The following is a 17,387-nucleotide window of genomic DNA, read 5'->3' as shown; positions in this document are numbered from 1 at the left end:
TCTGAGCCGTGTGGATGACAGGCTCTTGGTGCTGCAGCCAGGCATCAGGGCTGGGCCTCTGAGGTGGGAGAGGCAAGTTCAGGACACTGGTCCACAAGAGACCTCCCAGCTCCACGTAATATCAAACGGCGAAAATCTCACAGAGATCTCATCTCAACGGCAAGACCCAGCTCCACTCAATGACCAGAAAGCTACAGTGCTGGACACCCTATGCCAAACAACTAGCAAGACAAGAACACAACCCCACCCATTAGCAGACAGGCTGCCTAAAATCATAATAAGGCCACAGACACCCCAAAACACACCACCAGATGTGGACCTGTCCACCAGAAAGACAAGATCCAGCCTCATCCACCAGAACACAGGCACTAGTCCCCTCCATCAGGAAGCCTACACAACCCACTGAACCAACCTTGGCTACTGGGGGCAGACACCAAAAACAATGGGAACTACAAACCTGCAGCCTGGGAAAAGGAGACCCCAAACACAGTAATTTAAGCAAAATGAGAAGACAGAGAAACACACAGCAGATGAAGGAGCAAGGCAAAACCCCATCAGACCAAACAAAAGAGGAGGAAATAGGCAGTCTACCTGAAAAAGAATTCAGAATAATGATAGCAAAGATGATCCAAAATCTTGGAAACAGAATGGAGAAAATACAAGAAACGTTTAACAAGGACCTAGAAGAATTAAAGAGCAAACAAACAGTGATGAACAACACAATAAATGAAATTAAAAATTCTCTAGAAGAGATCAACAGCAGAATAACTGAGGCAGAAGAACAGATAAGTGACCTGGAAGATAAAATAGTGGAAATAACTACTGCAGACCAGAATAAAGAATGAAAAGAATTGAAGACAGTCTCAGAGACCTCTGGGACAGCATTAAACACACCAACACTCGAATTATAGGGGTTCCAGAAGAAGAAGAGAAAAAGAAAGGAACTGAGAAAATATTTGAAGAGATTATAATTGAAAACTTCCCTAATATGGGAAAGGAAATAGTAATAAAGTCCAGGAAGCACAGAGAGTGCCATACAGGCTAAATCCAAGGAGAAACATGCCAGGACACATATTAATCAAACTATCAAAAATTAAATACAAAGAAAAAATATTAAAAGTAGCAAGTGAAAAACAACAAATAACACACAAGGGAATCCCCATAAGGTTAACAGCTGATCTTTCAGCAGAAACTCTGCAAGCCAGATGGGAGTGGCAGGACATATTTAAAGTGATGAAGGAGAAAAACCTACAACCAACATTACTCTACCCGGCAAGGATCTCACTCAGATTTGATGGAGAAATTAAAACCTTTACAGACAAGCAAAAGCTAAGAGAATTCAGCACTACCAAACCAGCTTTACAACAAATGCCAAAGGAACTTCTCTAGGCAGGAAACTCAAGAGAAGGAAAAGCCCTACAATAACAAACCCCAAACAATTAACAAATGATAACAGGACCATATATATCAATAATTACCTTAAATGTAAGTGGATTAAATGCTGCAACCAAAAGATATACACTGGCTGAATGGATACAAAAACAAGATCCGTATATATGCTGCTGAGAGTGTCTTTTACCCACTTCAGACCTAGGGACACATACACACTGAAAGTGAGATATGGAAAAAGACATTCCATGCAAATGGAAATCAAAAGAAAGCTGGAGTAGCAATTCTCATATCAGACAAAACAGACTTTAAAACAAAGACTATTACAAGAGACAAAGAAGGACACTGCATAATGATGATGGGATCAATCCAAGAAAAAGATATAACACTTGTAAATATTTATGCACCCAACATAGGAGCACCTCAATACATAAGGCAAATACTAACAGCCGTAAAAGGGGAAATCAACAGTAACACAATCATAGTAGGGGACTTTAACACCCCACTTTCACCAATGGACAGATCATCCAAAATGAAAATAAGTAAGGAAACACAAACTTTAAAAGATACATTAAACAAGATGTACTTAATTGATATTTATAGGACATTCCATCCAAAACAACAGAATACACTTTCTTCTCAAGTGCTCATGGAACATTCTCCAGGATAGATCATATCTTGGGTCACAAATCAAGTCTTGGTAAATTTAAGGAAATTGAAATTGTACCAAGTATCTTTTTCGACCACAATGCTATGAGACTAGATATCAATTACAGGAAAAAATCTGTAAAAAAATTAAAACACATGACGGCTAAACAATACACTACTTAATAACCAAGAGATCACTGAAGAAATCAATAAGGAAATCAAAAAATACCTAGAGACAAATGACAGTGAAAACACGATGATGCACAACCTATGGGATGCAGCAAAACAGGTTCTAAGAGGGAAGTTTATAGCAATACAATCCTACCTTAAGAAACAGGAAACATCTCAAATAAACAACCTAACCTTACACTTAAAGCAATTAGAGAAAGAAGAACAAAAAAATCCCCAAAGTTAGCAGAAGGAAAGAAATCATAAAGATCAGATCAGAAATAAAAGAAAAAGAAATGAAGGAAAGGATAGCAAAGATCAATAAAGCAAAGATCAAATACCTTCTTTGAGAAGATAAACAAAATTGATAAAACATTAACCAGACTCATCAAGAAAAAAAGGGAGAAGATTCAAAACAATAGAATTAGAAATGGAAAAGGAAAGGTAACAACTCACACTGCAGAAATACAAAGGACCATGAGAGATTACTACAAGCAACTACATGTCAATAAAATGGACAACCTGGAAGAAATGGACAAATTCTTAGAAATGCACAACCTTCCAAGACTGAACCAGGAAGAAGTAGAAAATATGGACAGACCAATCACAAGTAATGAAATTGAAACTGTGATTAAAAATCTTCCAACAAACAAAAATCCAGGACCAGATGGCTTCACAGATGAGTTCTATCAAACATTTAGAGAAGAGCTAACACCCATCCTTCTCAAATTCTTCCAAAATATTGCAGAGGAAGGAACACTCCCAAACTCATTCTATGAGGTCACCATCACCCTGATACCAAAACCAGACAAAGATACTACAAAAAAAGAAAATTACAGACCAATATCACTGATGAACATAGATGCAAAAATCCTCAACAAAATACTAGCAAACAGAATCCAATTACACATTAAAAGGATCATACACCATGATCAAGTGGGATTTATCCCAGAGATGCAAGGATTCTTCAATATACGCAAATCAATCAATGTGATACACCATATTAACAAATTGAAGAATAAAAACCATATTATCATCTCAATAGATGCAGAAAAAGCTTTTGACAAAATTCAACACCCATTTATGATAAAAACTCTCCAAAAAGTGGGCAAAGAGGGAAACTACCTCAACATAATAGAGGCCATATACGACAAACCCACAGCAAACATCATTCTCAATGGTGAAAACCTGAAAGCATTTCCTCTAAGATCAGGAACAAGACAAGGATGTCCACTCTCACCACTATTATTCAACATAGTTTTGGAAGTCCTAGCCATGGCAATTAGAGAAGAAAAAGAAATAAAAGGAATACAAATTGGAAAAGAAGAAGTAAAACTGTCACTGTTTGCAGATGACATGATACTATACATAGAGAATCCCAAAGATGCCACCAGAAAACTACTAGAGCTAATCAATGAATTTGGTAAAGTAGCAGGATACAAAATTAATGCACATAAATCTCTTGCATTCCTATACACTAATGATGAAAAATCTGAAAGAGAAATTAAGGAAACACTCCCATTTACCACTGCAACAAAAAGAATAAAATACCTAGGCATAAATCTAAGAAGACAAAAGACCTCTATGCAGAAAACTATATACACTGATGAAAGAAATTAAAGATGATACCAACAGATGGAGAAATATACCATGTTCTTGGATTGGAAGAATCAATATTGTGAAAATGACTATACTACTCAAAGCAATCTACAGATTCAATGCAATCTCTATCAAATTACCAATGGCATTTTTATGGAACTAGAACAAAAAATCTTAAAATTTGTATGGAGACACAAAAGACCCCGAATAGCCAAAGCACTCTTGAGAAAGAAAAACGGAGCTGGAGGAATCCGACTTCCTGACTTCAGACTATACTATAAAGCTACAGTCATCAAGACAATATGGTACTGGCACAAAAACAGAAACATAGATCAATGGAACAAGATAGAATGCCCAGAGATAAACCCACGCACCTATGGTCAACTAATCTATGACAAAGGAGGCAAGGATATACAATGGATAAAAGACAGCCTCTTCAATAAGTGGTGATGGGAAAACTGGACAGCTACATGTAAAAGAATGAAATTAGAACTCTTCCTAACACCATACACAAAAATAAACTCAAAGTGGATTTGAGACCTAAATGTAAGACCGGACACTATAAAACTCCTAGAGGAAAACACAAGAAGAACACTCTTTGACATAAATCACAGCAAGATCTTTTTTGATCCACCTCCTAGAGTCATGGAAATAAAAACAAAAATAAACAAATGAGAGCTAATGAAACTTAAAAGCTTTTGCACAGCAAAGGAAACTACAAAGAAGACGGAAAGACAACCCTCAGAATGGGAGAAAATATTTGCAAATGAATCGACAGAGGATTAATCTCCAAAATATATAAACAACTCATGCAGCTCAATATTAAAAAAACAAAGTACCCAATCCAAAAATGGGCAGAAGACCTAAATAGACATTTCTCCAAAGAAGACATACAGATGGCCAAGAAGCACATGAAAAGCTGCTCAACATCACTAATTATTAGAGAAATGCAAATCAAAACTACAATGAGGTATCACCTCACACCAGTTAGAATGGGCATCATCAGAAAATCTACAAACAACAAATGCTGGAGAGGGTGTGGAGAAAAGGGAACCCTCTTGCACTGCTGGTGGGAATGTAAATTGATACAGCCACTATGGAGAACAGTATGGAGGTTCCTTACAAAACTAAAAATAGAATTACCATATGATCCAGCAATCCCACTACTGGGCATATACCCAGAGAAAACCATAATTCAAAAAGACACATGCACCCCAGTGTTCACTGCAGCAGTATTTACAATAGCCAGGTCATGGAAGCAACCTAAATGCCCATCGACAGACAAATGGATAAAGAAGATGTGGTACACATATACAATGGAATATTACTCGGCCATAAAAAGGAACGAAATTGGGTCATTTGTTGAGACGTGGATGGATCTAGAGACTGTCATACAGTGAAGTAAGTCAGAAAGAGAAAAACAAATATTGTATATTAATGCACGTATGTGGAACCTAGAAAAATGGTACAGATGAACCGGTTTGCAGGGCAGAAGTTGAGACACAGATGTAGAGAACAAACGTACGGACACCAAGGGGGGAAAGCCACGGGGGTGGGGTGGGCATGGTGGTGTGATGAATTGGGCGATTGGGATTGACATGTATACACTGACGTGTATAAAATTGATGACTAATAACCTGTTGTATAAAAAAATAAATAAAATTCAAAACTTAAAAAAAAAAAAAACGAATACTAAACTAGGGGCTTCCCTGGTGGCACAGTAGTTGAGAGTCCGCCTGACGATGCAGGGGACACCGGTTCGTGCCCCGGTCCGGGAAGATCCCACATGACGCGGAGCAGCTGGGCCCGTGAGCCATGGCCGCTGAACCTGCGCGTCCGGAGCCTGTGCTCCGCATCAGGAGAGGCCACAACAGTGAGAGGCCCGCATACCGCAAAAAAAGAAAAAAATCACCACAAACTTGGTAGCTTAAACAACAAAAATTTATTCTTTCACAGTTGTGAGGGCCAGAAGTCTAATATCAGTCCCCCTGGGCCAAAATCAGACGTCAGCAGGGCAATAATTCCTCTAGAGGCTCTAAGGAAAAATCCATTCTTGTCTCTTACAGCTTTTGGTGACTGGCCAGTGTTCCTTGGCTTGTGGTCACATCACTCCAATCTCTACCTTTGTGATCACACTGGCTTCTCTTCTGAGTGTGTCCAAATCTCCCTCTACTTCTCTCTTATAAGGACATTTGTGATTACGCGTAGGGCCCATCAGATAATCCAAGATAATCTGCCCATCACAAAATCCTAAACTTCACTGCATCTCCAAAGTTTATTGCCATATAAGATAACTACTGACAGCTATAAACGGTTTTATGCTAACAAATTAGACAATTTAGATTAAATGGAAAAATTCTTACACATATTACCAAAACTGAATCAAGAAGAAAGACCTATAACAGCTAAAGAAATTTAGTTAGTAATTAAAGCTCTTCCTACCAAGCAAATCAAAACAAAAACAAAAAAACTTAGACCCAGATTGTTTCACTGGTGAATTCTATAGAATACTTAAGAAATAATAACAATCCTTCACAAACTCAGGGAAAAAAAATAAAAAGAAGAGGAAAGAACACTTCCCAAGTTATTCTATGATGTCAGTATTACATTAATACCAAAGCCAGACAGACATCACAAGATGAGAAAACAACAAATCATTAACCCTTACGAATACAGAGGTAAAAATCCACCACAAAATATTAGTAAACTAAACTCAACAACATATTAAAAAGGTCCATATACTATGACAAAGTGGGATTTTTCCATCTGAAAATCAATGTAATAAAATTAATGTAAAAAGCCACATTAATAAATGTGTCCAGTAAAGGACAAAAATCACATGATCATTTCACTAGATGCAGAAAATGTATTTGACAAAATCCAAAATGTATTTTTAATAAAAAACTCTGAACAGACTAGGAATAGATGGGAAATTCTTCAACATCGTACTCAATGGTGAAAGGCTGAATGTTTTCCCCTTAATATCAGTAAGGCAAGAGTGTTCACTCTCTCTACTTTTAATCAACATTATACTAAAGGTTCTAACCAGTGCAGTCAGATAAGAAAAAGAAATAAAAAGTATCCAGATTTGAAAGAAAGAAGTAAAAATGTCTTTATTTGCAGGTGACAAATTCTGTATATAGAAATTCCTAAGAAATCCACTAAAAAAAAGAAGAAGAAAGAAAGAAACTACTAGAACTAATAAATGAGTTCAGCAAGGTCTCAGGATACAAGGACAAAATATAAAAATCAATTGCATTTCCATATAATAGCAATGAACAACCTGGAAATGAAATTAAGAAAACAATTACATTAGAAATAGCAGCAAAATAATAAAATACTTAGGAGTAAATTTAAAAGAAGAAATGTGACTAGTACAATGAAAACTACAAAACATTCCTGAGTGAAATTAAAGATCTAAATGAATGGAAAACATTCCATGTTCTTGGCTAGAAAGATTCAATACTGTTAAGAAATCAATTCCCAAACTGATCTACAGAGCCTACAAAATATACAAACCACTAGCTAACTTAATCAGTATATGGGGATAAAATGCAAATAGGAAAGGACAAGACTTTTGAAAAATCATAAAAGACTATTTGCAGACCTGCAAATATATTTTAAAACCTAAATGAAATGTATAATTTCCTAAGGAAATACCATTTAACAAAATTGATCCTGTTAGTGGTAAACAGTTCAAACAGACCACTTTCCATAAAAGAAATAGAAGGAAGCTAGCAATGAGCTATCACCACAAAAAAGTGCCAGGACCAGGTGGTTTCACAGGGAATTCTACCAAATTCAAAAACTAGGTATCCCATGGCACCACTAAAGAAAATTTTCTTATTTTTTTATGAAGCATAGCACTGATACCTAAACCCATAAAGAAAATTATAGATGAATATAACATAAATATTGATACAAAGATACTAAACAAAATAATAAAAACAGAATATCCAGCACCACAAAGAAAATAATATGCAATAACCAAGTGGGATTAATTCTAGGAATGTAAGTTGGTTCAATATTAGGAAATTTATTAATATAAAACACCACATCAACAGATGTAAGGAGAAGAATTATGCAATTATCTCCATACATGTTTAAATGGCCTCTGACAAAATTCAACACCCTTTCCTGTTAAAACACTCAAGAAAATAGGAATTAAGCCAGTCTTGAAGCTACTATTTCATTTGGTGGGGAAACATTGGAGGTATTTACAAAGATCAGGAACGAGGCAAGGTTGCCTACTGTCTCCACTACTATTCAACATGTTACTGGTGGCATGAGTCAAAGCAGTTAGGTAGGAGAAATCAACTAAAGGCAAGAGAATTGGAAAAAAAGAAGTAAAACTATCTCTAATTGAAGATGATCTGATAGTATATCTAAAATCCTAGAGATTAATAACAATACTAACTCAAATGTTTAAAAAAATTAAACAAAGAAGAAGGACATGAACTTAACATACAGAAATCAACAGCCTTAATATACATAAATAATTAGAGGATATAAAGTAGAAAAAGCCCCACTTTAGGAACAATCTTAACAACAAGTGTGCAAAACTCTTACGAGGAAAACTTTAAAACACTTCTGAAAGTCACAAAAGTAGACTTGAATAATGAAAAGACATCTCTTTGTTCTTGGATAGGACAGGTCAACATCATAAAGATGTCAGTTCTACCTAACATCAATTTAATGCAATCTTTATTTTTAAAAGAACAAGCTTCCTTGTTGAGATAAACAAGTTAATAATAAAGTGTTTTTATTAAAAGTGAGAATAGGGCTTCCCTGGTGGCACAGTGGTTGAGAGTCCGCCTGCCGATGCAGCGGACACGGGTTTGTGCCCCGGTCTGGGAAGATCCCACATGCCGCTGAGCCTGCGTGTCCGGAGCCTGTGCTCTGCAACGGGAAGGGCCACAACAGTGAGAGGCCCGCGTACCGCAAAAAAAAAAAAAAAAAAAAAAAAGTGAGAATAGTCAGGAAATCATTGGAAAAGAAATCTACAAGGGCAGGGGGAGGGGTGGGGAACCAGTCTTACCAGACATTAAAACACACTGTAAGTCTTTAAAATAAAATAGTATGGTCTTCAGTACTTTTCCCAAGGTGTATTCATGAAATACTTGAAATGCTTTCTAAAAATGACTGACTTTGGGAAATGCTGTATTCCATATTCCCTTCTTCAATATTCATAGGGCATTTAGCATGTTAAAGATTCTTGCAACAAAGTCAATATCTTTGCTTAAAAAAGTAGTATGGTCTTGGTACATGAACTGATAAACAGCAATGGAATAGAATAGGAAGTCCAGAAAAAACCAAATACATGTGGTAGCTTATGTATAAAACTTATGTATACAGGTGGCATCTCAAAACACTAGGGCAAAGATGGATTTTTTAAAAAATAGATGGTGTTGAGACATCTATTTGGGAAAAGAAAAAAAATTAAATCCAGACCTCATACCACACAGTCCAAATAAATCAGGAATCTAAATGTAAAAATGATACGCAAGTACAAGAAGGCAAAATAGGTAAATTCCTTCATGACCTGGGCATATGTAAATAGTTTTTAACTAAGACACAAAATTCAGATGCAATAAAAGATTATAAACTTGACCTCATAAAATTAAGAATCTTTTGCATAGCAAAAAGTACCATAAAAGTCAAAAGACAACTGTTGAATTGTGAGAAAATATTTGTAACACATATCACAGATGCAGATCTAATATCCCCAATAAAGAACTTTTGAAAAACTGAGGGGGAAAAGAAAAATGATAGGAAAATGACTCAAATGGGCAATTCACAAAAAAAAAAAAAAAAAAGATTTTAAAAGGGACTTTAAACATACAAAAAGATATGTTATGGCCTCATTTCATGCTACTCTCCCTCTCATTCACTATGCTCCATGAACAGTCCAAGCTATAGAAACTTCACACTTGTTTATTCGTATGCTCTCCGCCTCCATCTCCCCACTCTTTAAATGGCTAGCTTCTTCTCATTTTCAGGTTTTCACTTAAAAGCCACCTCCTCAGAGGCCTTCTCTGATCGCCTATCCAAAGTCCTATCTGTCCCTCCACAATGATTCTCTATCATAGTGCCCTTTTATTTCCTTAGAACAACAGCCTAATCTGTAACTGTCTCTACAATTCAAATGTTAGCTTCCAAGGGAAGGTGCTTTGCCTGTCTTGATCACCGTTGTATCCTCAGTGTCTAGCACAAAGCTTGATACATATTTCAAAGTAAATAATGAGAGATTGGGAAATAACATAACAGATTTCAGGATTTGGGAGGTGAAACTCAGAGTGAAGGCAAGGTCCAAGATGTAGAATTGCAGTAAGCTGCTGAAAGGAATTAAGGCCATTCAAAGAACTGATGTCAAGGTGAGGGATAGATTATCCACATTTTCACTAAAGTCATCAACTACAATATCCCTTGATCTGAGCACTATCTCTAGCTAATCCTTCCAGTTCTCTCAGTAATTTACATTTGATAACCTTTTAAAAATCTCATTGAGACCTCCTTTCTCTTTCACCCAGTTTATAAACTCTTCTAGCTCCACTTGCCTCCTTCTGCAGCCTACATCCTCAGTGTATAATCCCCACATCAATGCCTAGCCTTTTCCTCTATCTGCAGTAATTCTCAAGCATGAATCTAAGCATCACTTGGGATAGTTTAAAATCTGAGCATATTCCCAGGCCCCCACTCTTCTGGACTCAGTAGGTCTAAGGTGGAGGTCCAGGAATCTAGGTTATAACAAGCACCCCCAGAAAGTTTGGACACCGGTGATCCAAAGATAAAATAAACACCGCTCTGGATGAAGAGATGCCCTTCTTCCTATCCCCGGAGAACACCTCCACCTGTACTCTAGAGCCCATACTTTTCCATCCCTTCAGAGATCTTACTTTATTGGCCTCGCTCCCCACTACGTCTGTAATCTCACCTTAAATCCTGATAGCCAAAACTATTTTTTCAGCAAAGCACATCTGATCCATGTCATCCCCCTGCTTAAAACCAACCGTTTCCTATCACCTGTAGCAGTGGTTCTCAACTTTGAATATACTTGAAATCAAATGTGTTCTAAGCACTATCTACAAATTACTGTTTTCCAAATATACTGAGAGATGTGAGACATCTCTGAGAGATGTATTTGTTTCCAAGTTTTAAAAAACTTGTACAGAAATTACTAAACATTTTGTACAGAAAATACCAGACATATTTATATAGCTGTTCTTATTACCCTATGATAATCCGCTTTCAAGAAATCATGTGCCATACATACACACACACACACACACACACACACACGCCAAGAAGTCATAGAAAAGACGACCTTTTGCCAAATATATAAGTTCCATCTGTGGTGTACTGATGCATAGACAGCATTTACTAAATTGAAGAGGGTCATCCATTCCATGTTCAACGATCTACATCATGTATCTTATAGTAGTTGTTATAATAATTTAAATAGCATATAGTTATCATATTACTCTAAGTTTACTGTATAATAAACATCTATGTCACGTAAACTCATTCCTCTGGATCTGTATCTGAAAAGAATTCATTTATGAGATCATTATAACTAAATCCAAGTGCACATTTAATTTCCTAAATTCTTTTTGCTGTTCTACCAAAATGTTAAAATATTCTATGGTCAAATAATTTGGGAAACCAAACTCGGGTAAACAAGTACCTTGCATATATGTGCCCTACTCTTTTTTGAATGTATGTAGATGCTGTTTTATCTATTAGCAAATTCCATCAACAACACTGCCACATGGTAGCTTTTTTATCATTATAGATTTTCCCAGTCAGCAGATACTAAAGACCCAGCTACTTTTATTGTGGAGAGATTTCTTTTTTTAAACAACAAAAAGGTACCCTCATACTCAAAAAAATTGGAAACCACCATTCTACAGAATAAAAGTCCAAATTCCTTAAGAGGACATACAACAAGCACCTCCTATGGTTTCCACCTCCTAGATTTCCAAACATACTTCTCTTAACACAAACTCTGCAATTTTTTCTTGTATTATCCTAAAGCTAAACCTTAATATGCTCTCAATTTATCATAACAGTGAGTCAAGATTCTAAGTTTTTAGAATTAAGACGGTACTTTACACATCAAGTAATTCAACTCCTTAAATTTATAGAAAAGTACATCACCTTCTTGTGTACCATTTGTTTCCTGATAAATACTGTACTATTTTTTAATAACTTAAGACCAATAGAGAATGTAAAATTTCCTAATAATGCTCTAACAAACTTTGAAAAAGTGAGTTTCAACTTGATTCCTCTTTTCCATTTCCTCTATGCTCTGGCAGTACCACTAAATGGAATTAAACTCAAGAGTTTCACACACTTCAAAAACAAATTTACCTACTTAAGAACAGGAAGCCAATAAATCACTTTGCAGATATGATAGAGTTTTGCTCCTACAGGTTTATCTGTAAGAACCTCAGGAATTGAAAACAGAGGTAACTAAGGTTTCTGGAGTTTAGCCCTTCAACCATACAAATGAATTCCCAATGATGATAATGATGATGATGACAGCAGCTAACATTTATTAACTCTTTACTTTGGACTGTATTAAGTCCTTCATATCACTACCTCCTTTAGTTTTTCAGACAACCCTCTAAGGTAGGTAGTAATTACTGTCTTCACTTAACAATTAATAAAACGGGGCTCTGACCAATTAAATAACTGTCAGGGTCCCACAAGTAAACTTTTCCTCAGGTGTTACCGCTCTCCAAAACGAGCGCATGTTTCCCTCCCTCCCATCAGCACGCATTGACCCCTTGGTCCTTCCCAACCCTCTAGGTGGTCTGGTAGGGGACAAACTCCTCCACTAGGCCCCCCACTTACATTCAGCAGCCGGTGCCCAGGACCATCCTTGGCCTCGTCTTTGGGCCGATTCAAGGTCTTGCCCTGCTCCTGGATGTTACGGGTTGCAGAAGAGAACTCCGACCCTCTAGCATGTGTGTTTTCCAAGTTGATACGGGGAATCCTCTGAAGTATCGGGGCTGTGTACAGGGAATGGACCCGCCCGCTGCGGTTATGTGCTGTGCTGGAAACCTTGCGCACGTCTCGGGGCGGCTCCATCCCTCCATCCGCAGCTGGGCAGGTCTGCGCACTAACCAACCGACGACCTGCTACTGCGCAGGCGCAGCCCTCTCCCCGCCTTTCCCACGCTTTTCCTGTGCACGCAGCAACCCACCGGCGCCCCGCGTGACCCACACGTTCGCGCCAGGCTTCTGCCCCAGGCTAGCTTTGGGGGCGTGCTAGTTAAGCGAGCCTGCAGGGTCAGCGGCAAGTCCTTGCCCAGGCCGTTTAAGTCTCCCTTTGAAGGAAGTCAGAGCAAGCTTGTGGACAACAAGGCTCCTCAGCACGGGGATTGAACTTGGTTCGTTTCTTGCCTGCCCCTTAACCCATCATAAGCCCTCTTCTCCCTACACCTCCTTACACTATCCCCTGCGCTCCAGATGTTATATTTCCAACAGTCTACGTGGACATCTTTACTCGACTGTCCCATAGACTCATAACACAACACGTTAATATTCATCTTCCCTCTCAGACCTCTAATATGTTCCAAACGTAGTTAATGTAGCAATGTCATATCCACAAAAGCTTAAAACTTCAGACACAGTTTTGAATTCTAACCCTAAATATCTGAACCCTACTCTTTCTCTCTGTGGCACCTCGTCTAGGACATCTCACACACAGATGCCTGGAATGGTTTACTCATGGGTCTCCTGGCCTGCTGTCATCCACTCTTTCCACTGCTCCAGTGTTAATACAGCTTACCTTTTAAAGCATACAAACTTTCAGAGTTTCTTTATTGGCCACAAAATTTTAATTCCATAATATGTAAAACCAGGGACTCCAAAATGCCCTTTACACCTCAGGATCATTACTTATGGCCATTCTATATGGAATCTATTTTTCTTTTATTCAAAGGCCACCTCAGAGTTCAGCCTTAAGTTTTATAACCCCATACACATACCCCCAAAGCAGAATTAATTGCTGTCTCCAAGCTGCTACTTGGCATATCCCTATTAGTGGGCTCACACTATTAGAATTAGTTGTTAATTTCAAAAGATAGAGTTCTTTGGGGGCAGGAATCTGATCCTCACCTTTCACTCTTCAGGGTTCATGGCACAATACCCCAATGCCCTTGATACATGTTTGCTGTCATTCTGAGTCTGTGCTGTGTCGTGTTTAATCACTGTTCAAAGAGACTTGCTGTCCACCAGCACACTCTGACTTCCTTAGGGTTCATGTGATGCAACAACAAAAATCTAACCTAACTTTAATCAAACCTCTAGCCCTAACCTCCAGTCTACAGGAAATTCAGGAGGTAGAGAAACAAACTCAATGATACTTTTACGGGTAAAAAAAATCAAACAAATAAAAATGTAGATGGGACTATTTTTAAAAACTGGTTTGGATTCTTCATACACACACACACACACACACACACACACACACAAAATATCACGGGGGAATGTAGAATGGTATGGCCTCTCTGAAAAGAGTTTGGTAATTTCTTAAAAAAACTAAGCATGGAACTACCATACAACCCAGCAATTGCACTCCAGGGTGTCTATCCCAGAGAAATGAAAACTCACATTCACTCAAAAAGCTATACACAAATGTTCACAGCAGCTTTGTTCATTATAGTCAAAAAGTGGAATCACCTCAGATGTCCTTCGACAGGTAAGTGGTTAAACTTCAATACATACCTTGGATCATGGCTTTGCAATAAAAAGGAATGAACTATGGCCATACAACGTGGGTTAATCTCCAGGGAATGCGCTGAGCAGAAAGAAGCTAATCCCAAAAGATTACACACTGTACGATTCAACTTATAACATTACTGAAATTACAAAATTTTAGAAATAGAAGACATTAGTGATTGCCAGGGCTTAGAGTTAGAGGTGCAGGGAGGGGATGTGGGAAGGAGGTTGTGTTTATAAAAGGGCAGCATGAGAGATTCTTATGGTTTTTGGACTTGTTCAGTACCTGGGCTGTGGTGCTATATAAATGAACCCTACACAATTGATAAAATTGTATAGAACTTAATATATACAGACACACACAAGTGTGTACAAGTAAAACTAGGGATATGTAAAACTAGGGATATCTGAACAAGATTGGTAGATCATGTCAGTGTCAATATGCTGGTTGTGATATTATACTATGAATTTTGTAAAATGGTATTTGGAGGCACTGGCCAAGTGTACAAAGGATTACTCTGTATTATTTAAGTTTGCATGAATCTACATTTATCTCAGTAAATTTTTCAATTAAAAAATATCATGGGGGGGCTTCCCTGGTGGCGCAGTGGTTAAGAATCTGCCTGCTAATGCAGGGGACACGGGTTCGAGCCCTGGTCTGCCGCGGAGCAACTAGGCCCGTGAGCCACAACTACTGAAGCCTGTGCTCCGCAACAAGAGAGGCCGTGACAGTGAGAGGCCCGTGCACCGCGATGAAGAGTGGCCCCCGCTTGCCACAACTAGAGAAAGCCCTCACACAGAAACGAAGACCCAACACAGCAAAAATAAATAAAATAAATTAATAAACTCCTACCCCCAACATCTAAAAAATATATATATATATATATATCATGGGGGAGAAAAGATGAGACCATTTTAAATTTAGATAACAAACTGAAATGCGTAAACCATGACTAGATCTTAAGAGACATCTGGGAAAATTTGAGAATGGACTGAAATTATTGTTTTTCCAACTGTTTGAATGATATTGTGCTATGCAGAAAAATGTTCTTTTTGGAGGATGCATGCTTAAATATTTGGGTGAAGTGACATGATGTTAGCAACTTACTTTCAAAAGATTTACCAAGAGAAAGGATGTATAAAGAAAGAAAGCAAATGAGGCAAAAATTTAACAATAATCTAAGTTGATATAGATTACAGTTGCTATTACATTAGTCTTTCAACAATTTTACATTTGATAGTTTCCAAATAAAAATCCCTCAGAGCTCACTCACGTGTATAGCCTTTTCTTTGTCTCCACTTCCACCAGTAGAAATCCTATCCATCCTATAAAGGACCTGCACATACCCCTTACCTGAAATACTTCCCTAGATTCTTCAACTCCTATGCCTATCTCTGTCTTTTGACTAGATTATGAGTCACTAAAAGACAGGTACCATGTTTTATTCATTTTCTTTCTTTTTTTTTGTCCTCTCACAAACCTAGCAATTTGATCAAGATCAAATCAAGTCATCTATTGCAATCCAAGCTTTGTTTCATAATAAATTACAAATGGTACACGTAGGCCAGAGATCCCAAATGCTGGCTAGTCTACTGGCTATATCACAACCACTTGGCATACCTTTTTCTAAAAGACAGTGTTCCAGGTACCATCTCAGACCCAATGAATCTGAATCTCTGGGAATGGAGCATAGAAGCCTATGTATATTTTGTTCTGCCTGCGGGGAGTGGGGAGAGGCAGGTATTAATTACCGAATATTTTGTACCCAAAAAACAATGACAAAAACCCCACTGGGGATCTTGCTTTTTGACACCTCAGGAACTCTACTAAGTATACCACTCTACCCAACATGTGATGTATGGAGAAAGGTGAGAAAAATTATGATTTTGAGCCAATCACGGAGACATACATTAGCAACGAACTTCCTCCAAGTTTCTCAATCATCATGGCCAAAAGTTTTTTGATAGATACCACTGTGTTTTCCTTGATGAAAAATTTGTACAGCTCCACCAGATTCCACGGATTGGGACATGGACATCTTTGGGGGACAATATTCAGCTCACCAAAATCCCCCACATTGGTTCTTTCATGTTTCTCCTTGACGACATTGTTCAGGTGTGGTAAGCTTCAGCTCTAATGAGCGTGGCTTCCCTGAAGTTTGCTGGCAGGGAGGATCATGAACTCCTGCACTGCCAGCTTGATGCCAACGTGAAAAGCATTGCTGATCACAGTGAAAGCTGGAACAGGCAGGATGACTTCAGGATTGCCAGTGGATTCACAATTCTGTGACAGAAAGGGAATTCCCTTTTCAGCAGCTCTGGCCTTACAAACAGCAAGATATTCCTAGTATGGTGTGCGTACCAAATTTAGACCTGTGCTCAGAGCCAGCCAACTCCATCATCAATTTGTCACTCCTCTTCTGCTCCACAGCATTCAGTGGCTTGCTAACAGGGCAGGCCCAGTTTTACTGAGGTGCTCAAGAGCTTCTGAGACACCTTTTCTCACAGTGAGCCTTAATGTCTTGAGCTCTAGGTCTCATACCAGTTGAGGCATCACTGGATACAGCTCTGAAGAGACCTCTTTGAGTGCAGGACCCACCTGAAGAGTGGGATTTCCGTGACAGCCAAAGATCTCTCTGACAAAGAGCTTGAGATTAGGTATAGTGAATTTCTACTCATACTTCTTGTCATGTAAAAAAGAAGCAGGGGAAGGGGTCTGCAGAGGTCAAGTGAGTATTAATAGGTTCGCAGGCCTCTCCTTTGTTCTCCTGAGCTCTTGGCCCACTTGGCTTCTCTTCTGCAATATATGTTTTTTTAAAGCTCCCTAAATGATTCTGATGTGCAACCAGATACGGG

At 38.2% G+C, this 17,387-nt stretch overlaps 1 protein-coding gene across 2 annotated transcripts in view; it reads right to left on the bottom strand.

The window, feature by feature from the left end:
- Window positions 1-17,291, bottom strand: part of C2CD6 (C2 calcium dependent domain containing 6) — a 134,135-nt gene extending 116,844 nt beyond the window's left edge. For both annotated transcript variants that reach the window (XM_067740983.1, XM_067740984.1), the window contains exon 1: window positions 12,661-17,291. In XM_067740983.1, the coding sequence (XP_067597084.1) occupies window positions 12,661-12,897 (237 nt within the window). In that variant the 5' untranslated portion in view covers window positions 12,898-17,291. The remainder of the gene's footprint in view (window positions 1-12,660) is intronic.
- Window positions 17,292-17,387: the final 96 nt, after the last annotated feature.

This window comes from Pseudorca crassidens, chromosome 6, assembly GCF_039906515.1.
Source record: "Pseudorca crassidens isolate mPseCra1 chromosome 6, mPseCra1.hap1, whole genome shotgun sequence".
In the NCBI taxonomy this organism is placed as follows: Eukaryota; Metazoa; Chordata; class Mammalia; order Artiodactyla; family Delphinidae; genus Pseudorca; species Pseudorca crassidens.
Note: the sequence above shows the minus strand (reverse complement) of the source record. Positions and strands in the feature narration are given on the sequence as shown.